This window comes from Suricata suricatta, chromosome 8, assembly GCF_006229205.1.
Source record: "Suricata suricatta isolate VVHF042 chromosome 8, meerkat_22Aug2017_6uvM2_HiC, whole genome shotgun sequence".
In the NCBI taxonomy this organism is placed as follows: Eukaryota; Metazoa; Chordata; class Mammalia; order Carnivora; family Herpestidae; genus Suricata; species Suricata suricatta.
This window is the reverse complement of record NC_043707.1, coordinates 29,521,081-29,528,795: the sequence shown is the minus strand read 5'-3', so window position 1 is coordinate 29,528,795 and position 7,715 is coordinate 29,521,081. Positions and strand designations below refer to the sequence as shown.

General features: G+C 58.2%; 1 protein-coding gene across 1 annotated transcript in view; it reads right to left on the bottom strand.

Moving 5' to 3' along the window:
• Positions 1-4,402: 4,402 nt before the first annotated feature.
• The window catches only part of SRRM3 (serine/arginine repetitive matrix 3), a 52,517-nt gene continuing 49,204 nt past the window's right edge, over positions 4,403-7,715 (bottom strand). The window contains exons 13-14 of the mRNA XM_029945727.1: positions 7,554-7,700; positions 4,403-5,926 (exon numbers count right to left, since the gene is read on the bottom strand). Coding sequence (XP_029801587.1) covers positions 5,698-5,926; positions 7,554-7,700 — 376 coding nt within the window. The 3' untranslated portion in view covers positions 4,403-5,697. The remainder of the gene's footprint in view (positions 5,927-7,553; positions 7,701-7,715) is intronic.

Here is a 7,715-nt window from a genome sequence, read left to right as displayed (position 1 = left end):
TATCCCTCCTTTTTATTATTTTTTAAATTGTTTATTTATTTATTTTGAGATAGAGAGCATAAGCAGGGGAGGGGCAGAGAGAGAGAGAGAGAGAGAGAGAGAGAGAGAGAAAGAGAGAATCCCAACCATGCTCCATGCTCTCAGGGCGGAGCCCGAAGCGGGCTGAAACCCACAAACCGTGAGACCATGATCTGAGCTGAGATCAAGAGTCAGATGCTTAACCCACTCAGCCACCCAGGCGCCCCATCCCTCCTTTTTAGATTAGGAAACTGGAGTTCAAAGAGATATAGTGACTGGCACACTGTCTCCTGTAAGACACCAGCACAGTAAGCTTCTTGCCTCTCTGTGGCCCCCAGCTCTTACCCTTATGAGGCCCCCACCTTGAAGTCCTCCACTTCTTCTCTTTATGAGGCCCACTCTGCTTACTTCCCCTTTCCCAGGGCTGTGCGGAGGCTGAACCCCCCACCAATTTTACAGGAGCCCTGCCCTGCCCTGCCCAGGATACCTAAGAAACTAGAAGTCAGACTCCAGCCACTCGCTTTGATGAGCTCAGGGTAGCAACAAATCTCAGGCCTTTTCTGTGTCCGTTTCCTCTTCAAGAGAGAGCTCCTGAATGCCTTTCTTTCTTTCTTATCCACCTGCACCCCATCTAGGAAGAGCAGGGGCCAGGTCATGAGTCTGATGTCATTCTGGTCACCCCTGAGCTCCTGCAGCTTTTGTGGGGCCGAGGGTGCAAGGCAGACAGAACCCCTGTCTCTGTTCCACCTCCCTTGCTGCGTCGTGTCATGGGCCCAGTGAGTCTCCTTTGGGAGCTACTGGCTGCTGTCCCCCACGCCTCCCAAGGGTTTCAGCTTTAACAAGCCCCATGCCTTCACTTCCTGGCACTCCCAGGCCCACCCATCCCCAGCTCAATAAAGTAGAGGTGAGGTCAGGAGCCAGGGAGGCCCCCTCATCCGCCCCTGCTTGCCCACCTTGGCCCAGACTGGAGTCCAGGAGCCCCACCCTACAGGGAGCTGTCAGATGTGGTCATGGCTGCTTTCAAGTGTGGTCCTGCCCGGCCCAGCCACGTTCTGGGTGGGTGCTGCTGGGCTGCCTGCCTGTCAACACTTTGTAGACAGAGGCTTCCTTCGTAGCTCCCTGCATCTTGCCTGAAGCCAGGGTGGGAAGGGTCCATTCCTGCTGCCCCAGCCAGGGAAATTGTGTAAGCCAGGGCCCAACTGTTCCTAGCACTCTGCCCATGGTGGGTGGGGAGGCAGGACTGAGTGCTCATATCCACCTTCAGTGAGGCGGTTCTTGAGGGACCCTGCCAATCACAAGGGAAGGGACGTGGGTGGCTCTGGGTGGTGGTAAGGGGACAGGGATGTGAGACAAACTGGGTTTTGGGGTCAGACAAGGCTAGGCTTGAATCTGGGTGCTGCTCTTCACTGGCCTGGTGACCTATCTGAGCCTACCAACCCCATCTGCAAAACATGGGTAATAATAAGGTGCCCATCGTGCAGGGTGGTGGTGAATCTCAAATGCAGTGATGGGAAGTCCCTGGTGCTCAGCAGTAAGTGCTCAATGTTATTAAGGAAAGAGGGCCTTTCATTCTGGATACTGAGATTTAGGCTAACATGAATTACCCAGTTATATGCGTCCTATACCAGGTCCAAGTGTCTTATCAGAGTCTCATTTCTGAGATGAGAAAACCGAGTTGGAATTGTCCCAAGGTCACAAAGCTGGTAAGGGGGCGGGAGGGACTGAACTCAAACCTCCTGACTCTCCCTCAGCAAGGGAGAGACTTCCTGAGCTGTTCCAGGGAGGGCTGTGGGCTGTGAGTTTGTGGGTGCAGGGGGAGGTGTGCGGCCAAGGGGGAGGGAAGGTTGGGCTAGCCTCTCTGGAGTCCTTTGCAGCCCTGACTAGGCACACCGCTATTACCCCGGGGCACAGGGCAAGAGGAGCAAAGGCTGAATGTCAGCCCCCACTTGTCCACCTGCCCAAATATTCTTTGACAATCTTCTACTCTATCATTCTGGGCACTGAGCTGTGAGGGCTAGTTTTTCTGGGATTAAGAAGACAACTCCACCCCCAGAGACTTCCCAGTAGCTACAAGGGAAGTGCTGGGGCAGGGGGGTGGGGTGGGCACTGCAGGTTCTGGGATTCCTTGATCAGAGGGGCCCCTCCCCTCATCCCTAGTAGCCCCAAAGTCTGCAGTACTCTGCAGCAACCCAAGACCAGCCTCCGAACCTCCTTGCCTGGCACTGAGCTCAAGGCCTTGGCCACACTAGCCACACCTTTGACAGACCTTTGCCAACTGTGGCTGAGCCAGCCCCTCCCTCCCTGGCTCAGCCTTAGAGAAAGCTCCAGAGTCTTCAGGCAGCTGCCCGAGCTCCCTGGAGAGGCCTGACAGCTGATGGGTTGTACCAGTCGCTGGGCTTACTGGGAATTAAAAATATGGGCAGCAGTAATTAGAGCACATGGGGGTGGGGGGCACTGGATCTTTCTGGAAGCATCTAGATACTGCTCCTCTGGGAGTGCCTCTCCAACCTGCCCGCCCCCCTAGGCTTCTGGCTAACCTTGGGTGTCACCTCACCCCATCCCCACTGGAAGATGGCCAAGGAGGAGCCATGTGGGGAGCGCTGGGGATCCATCCTCTGGCCCCTCCCACCATGCTGTCTAGCAGAAAGAATCTGTCTAGCCTGGGAGTCTGGGGACCTGCCGTGTCTCTGGCTCTGTGACTTTGGCCAGCAGCCCACTCCCGTGACTCATTTTCTTCATCTGTACAATGAGACCATTGGACTGGATGTTCTCGAAGGCTCCTTCCAGCGTGGTGAATCAACAGTTTCTCCTCCATTCACCCCCACTCCCCCGGGCCCTCTGCACTGCCCGCTCTGTCATCTAATACTGCAGGAGGGGGTGTGTGTATGATGAGTGGAAGGAGGGGGAGAGGGAGGACCTGGCATCCCCTGTGGTGTCTGTGGAGGTGGGCAGCCCTACAGCTGGAGCACCCTCGTGTCTTGGGTGTCCTTAAGTGGAGGAGAGGGGCCTGGCGAAGGAGGAGCAGGTGCCTTGTGATTGGTCCGGCCTGTTTGCTGAATATGCCCTCAGTCAAGAGGCTAGTGGGAGGCGAGGGGGCTTCAAGAGCATCTCAGAGAGGCAGGAGATAGGAGACACTATCTGGGACACACAAACTGGGCATGTACACTTGTGACTTGCTACCCTGGGTCTGCGACTGTAGGAAACCAATCAAGGAGAAGATAAAATACCACCGGAACATGACACAGGAACCCCTGCCCAGCCTGACTCCCAGATACTGGTATTGGGAGGGGAAGGTTAGAGGGGTCCCTGAGGCTCCCATCTGTAGAGAGACTAGGGGAGAACCTACGACACCCCGAAAGGCCCACATCCTGGGGAGGTTCCCCCCTCTCACATCCCATCCCCTCCACCTCTTACTACCAGATGCAGAATTGGAGCTTTCTGTTTTCCTGCTTCCCTTCCTGGAGGTATTTTTCCCAGGCTACAGAGCAGAGTTTAGGCTGAACCCTCAGTCTGTGGGAGGGCAGGGGCTTTGTCCTCTCCCCGACCCTTCCCCGGGGATTGGACACTGTTTCCACAAGTAGCCGGGGTAGGTGCTGAGGACAGGAGCTTTGGGTTTCCAGGCTGACCTAGACCACCCCCCAGGGTTCTCCTCTCTCCATTCAGGCCAGTTCTGTGCCACTTCTGGCCAGCCACCAATAGGCAATTTTCCTTTTCTTTCTGTCGCCCTCTAGTGTCAATCTGCATCACCGCACCTTGCCTTTGGTCCATGCCCTCCCCCAAGGTTTCTGGAACTGGGTTCCAGAAACTCATAAATTTAGGGAGAGATAGACATGCCAACAAATCAGCTGAACAAGACCTTGGGGACCTAAAAGCAAGTACAGATCCCAAAGAGCTGGAGGGACCCAGAGGTGAGGGTGGGCATTGCATCCAGGGATCAGGAAGGCTCCTTGGAATAGGAGGCAGCTGGGCTACGTCCTGAACCATGAGCTCACCTGAACCTTTGGAGGGGGAGAGGGCATGCATGGAGGGCCCAAGGAGGTGGGTCAGCCAGATAGGGTGTATTGGAGTTAAGGACAATGATGGGAGAGGAAACTAGTGGAGGGTGGGGGTTGAGGGAAATTGGGGTGTTCAGAGCCCACAGGGTCTCCAGGTTGAAAGGAAAATCTTCTGGGGTCCCTGTTTCCCTTCCCACTGGGCTGCACGCCCTGCTCCAGCACTCAGGCAGGGAGATGGACACTGGGCTCTGGTTTCTTCTTGCTGCCAGATCTTCTCTCTGGGGTGGAGTCCTCCACCCTCTCCTTTCTTGGAGGGAAGAATCCCAGGACCCTTTGCCCTCCCCACACTCCCCAGGTGCCCAAATCCACAGAGGCGTGATCTCCCCACCTACCATCCGGGCACCAAGTGTTTTATTAGAGTCCAATTTTTTCCGCACCGCGGAGAAAGAGGGAGGGGAAAATAGAGAGGGGGGAACCCGGACCAGACCCCAGACCCCCCTCCCCTCATGGGAGCCCAGGGCAGATGCCCTGTTGGGCCAAGGAAGACTTCGTGAGATCCCTGAGGGCCCCAGGAGGAGTGGGCTGGGAGCAGCAGAAGAGGGCTGGGGGCAGGGGTGCCACTCAAGGTCCCAGGCTGAGGCCCTCAGTCTAGATCTTACCCTTTGCTGTAGCACCCCTCTCTGGGTAGTCTCCACTGATCACCTCCCCACCAAATCCCGGGAAGGAAGTGTTCCCTCGGGCAGGCCCCAAAGTGCCTGTTATCCTATACCTACAACCCTGTGCTGCCATCTGGTCCATGTCCCAGACACAGGGCACACTGGGACACCAGGGCTTGCTCAGTCATCAGACTACATTGCCTTCTCCCACTCCTCACAGGCTCTTCTTCCATCTACGCCTTCTCTCTCCCCCCTTCAGACCTGAACCCCTTTTGATCTCAGGGTCAGATGCAGTGTAGTCTGTATGTCCCACCTCTTGTCATGCAGGCCTGGCTGCTGTGGCCTCAGCCCAGGGCATGGGGTGAGGGCCGCAGGGGAGAGCCTGGCCTGGAAGGGAGAGGTGGGGCCAAGAGTGACCTCCCTGGCTCCTCGGGCTGGGGCTTAGGGGCCCATCTAGTCTGGGTCCTCCTAGGCCAGGGGAGGGGTTGGGGGCAGCTGTGGGGCCAGCCTCCAGCCATCAGCCAGGGTCCTGCAGCCAGCTCAGAGGGAAGCCGCTCCCCAGCCTGGACGGTGATGCACCAAGGGTTAGGCCATTGTTCCTTCTGTTTAACTTAGATCCTGCTTGCCGTCCCACCTCCTTGTTTGTGCACTGATAGAGAGGAGCCGAGAGCCCTGTGGAGTGGGTATGGGAGGCTGCCAGATCTGGCACCTTCCGAGGTGTCCCTGGGTCCGCCGAGCTGTCCCCAGCCTGGTGAGCTGGCATCAAGCAGGAAAGGGGACAAGGCGATCCCTGTGTTCGAAACGGCTCTTTGTTCCCTGGACACGGTGGGCAGGCAGGAGGTGGGGGTGGGGACCCTCTAGAAGCAGCAGAACCCAGCTCCTCCTTGTCTGCAGGGTGCCCACGCTCAAGGTCTTCCCTGGCCCGGGGACCCCTTGGTAGCAGTGGGGTGCAGGCCCCCCCACGGGTCCCGGGGCCTGACCCCTCGCCTCTCCCTATGCCAGGAGGCACCAAGCTGGTCTGTCCGGGCTCAGAAGCCCCCACTCTCTGAGCTGCTCCGGCTGTGGTAGCTGGGACTGGGGGTCCGAGAGGGGCTGCGCGTGTGGCTGCGGGTCCCGCGGCTGCGGCTGCTGTAGCTTCCGTGGCTGTGGCCTGGACTGGGGCTGCGGCTGGGGCTCCGGCTTGAGTAGTCGCTGCTCAGGCAGCTGGAGGAGGACGAGGGGCTGGGCCGGTAGTAGGGGATGGGACGCTTTCGGGCACTGCCAAGAGGGAAAGGCTGATTACAGGCCATTCGGGTCCCTGAGCTCTGCCCCGAGCTCTATCTTGGGCCCTCACTCGGGCCCCGAGCCCTTCCTCAGCAGTGGCCAGGGATTCCCTGCCTCAGTTTCCCCTGACCTCTGCCCCAAAAGGACTAGACAGTCAGTGGTCACTTGCCAATTTCATGTTGGCCCTTTTGTTTTTTCCTCAGTTGTCTTTGGGGAAAGGGGACCGAGTCTCTGCTTGACCCGAGAAGGCAGAACCCACAAATATTTGTTCCATAAATGAAACTTTTAAATATAGACAACTCACATCAACCAAGCTAAGCAGTAGTTTCTGTGCGTGGGAACGGCTGTGGATATGGCTCAGCCCTGCTTCTCTGTTCCCCACACAATTGAAGGATTGTTTTTCAGGTCACTTCAAGAGAACAAGGAGGAGACCCCCCGGCCATTGCTGCTCATGCCCACAGCCCAGCCCAGTCCCGCTGGCCCTTTATCCTCACTCAGCTACCTCCCACCGGCCCAGAGTTAGTTTGAAGCCAGGAGGCTGTGACCCAGAGAAAAGAAAAGAGACTGGTTAAGGGGGCAACAGTGCCCCATGGCATGGGGTTAATTCTGAGGAAGAAAACAGGTATACGTTAGTGGGAGGAGGAGGAGGCAGCCCGGGAGAGGGGCTGAGGTGGGTGCCGGGTGGCAGGTGCAGGGCTTCAGCTGTCTTAGGACCCTCTGCATATGGCGATCTGGATCACCGGGGACTTGGAGGGCTAGTTTGAGAATCGGTCCATGTTAGAGCTGAAAAGATGCTCAAGGGGTCCTGCTTATTGTTTGGGCATGAGAACCGAGGGCCAGAGAGGCACACACTGATCTCCCAAGGCTGCCCAGAAAGGTCTGTGGCAGAGTAGGGTTCAGGATTTTGCCTGTAGCCCTTGACCCCAATGCAGGGATCCAGAGCTTCAGGGTGATTTCCACAAACACAGACCATAATCTCACCGAGAGGCCCAGGCCCACACCCACCAGTCCTGCTGGGGCTTTTGTCACATCAGCCACACCCTCTGCACAGCCCCATGGGACTGAGAGAGGCAGTGGAAGGGATGGGACCTCCCACAGCTGCCCTAGAGTGTAGGCTGCTGGTGCCCCCTCCTCCAAATTCCCCAGGGGGCTGGGAGGTGAGCAGTGAGGTTAGTGAGAAAAGGAGAGGCAGACAGATGACAGCTGAACAGATCAGCTCACATGGGCATCTCCCCTGCAGCCTGTGGGGAGGGGGTCCCCTCGGCCCCCAGGCGGGCCACAGGCCACTCGGCAGGCTGGACCTTAAGATGAAGGAGAAAAGGAGACATCATTGCCGGGAGATGGATGTGGGGAGGAAGGAGGGAGGAAGGGGCTCCAGGAGGGATGGCTGGAATCTTCCGGAGCTGAACTCCATGCCTGCTGCTGTCTATCCAGACCCGAGCACACAGCCCCCTCCCCTCCGTGGGCCTTCAGACCCCTGCCTCTGAGTCCCACCTCCCCAGTACCTCCAGTTCTGGCCTCTCTCCTCCTCTTCCCTCCCCAGAACAACACCTCTCCTCCCGCACCGAGTTCAGTCCGTTCCCCGGGAGGTCCCCGCGGGTCGGCCGGGGCCCCTCCGTACCTGGTGATGCGCCGCGGCTCCATGAAACTGGGCGAGTCCCGGCGCCGCTTGCGGATGGGTGAGTAGCTTCGGGAGCGGCGCCGGGCGCGGGCGGCCTCGGCCTCGGCGTGCCTCGCGCGGCCTTCGCTGTCCTTGTCCCTGCGGGCCCGGCCGAGGTGAGCG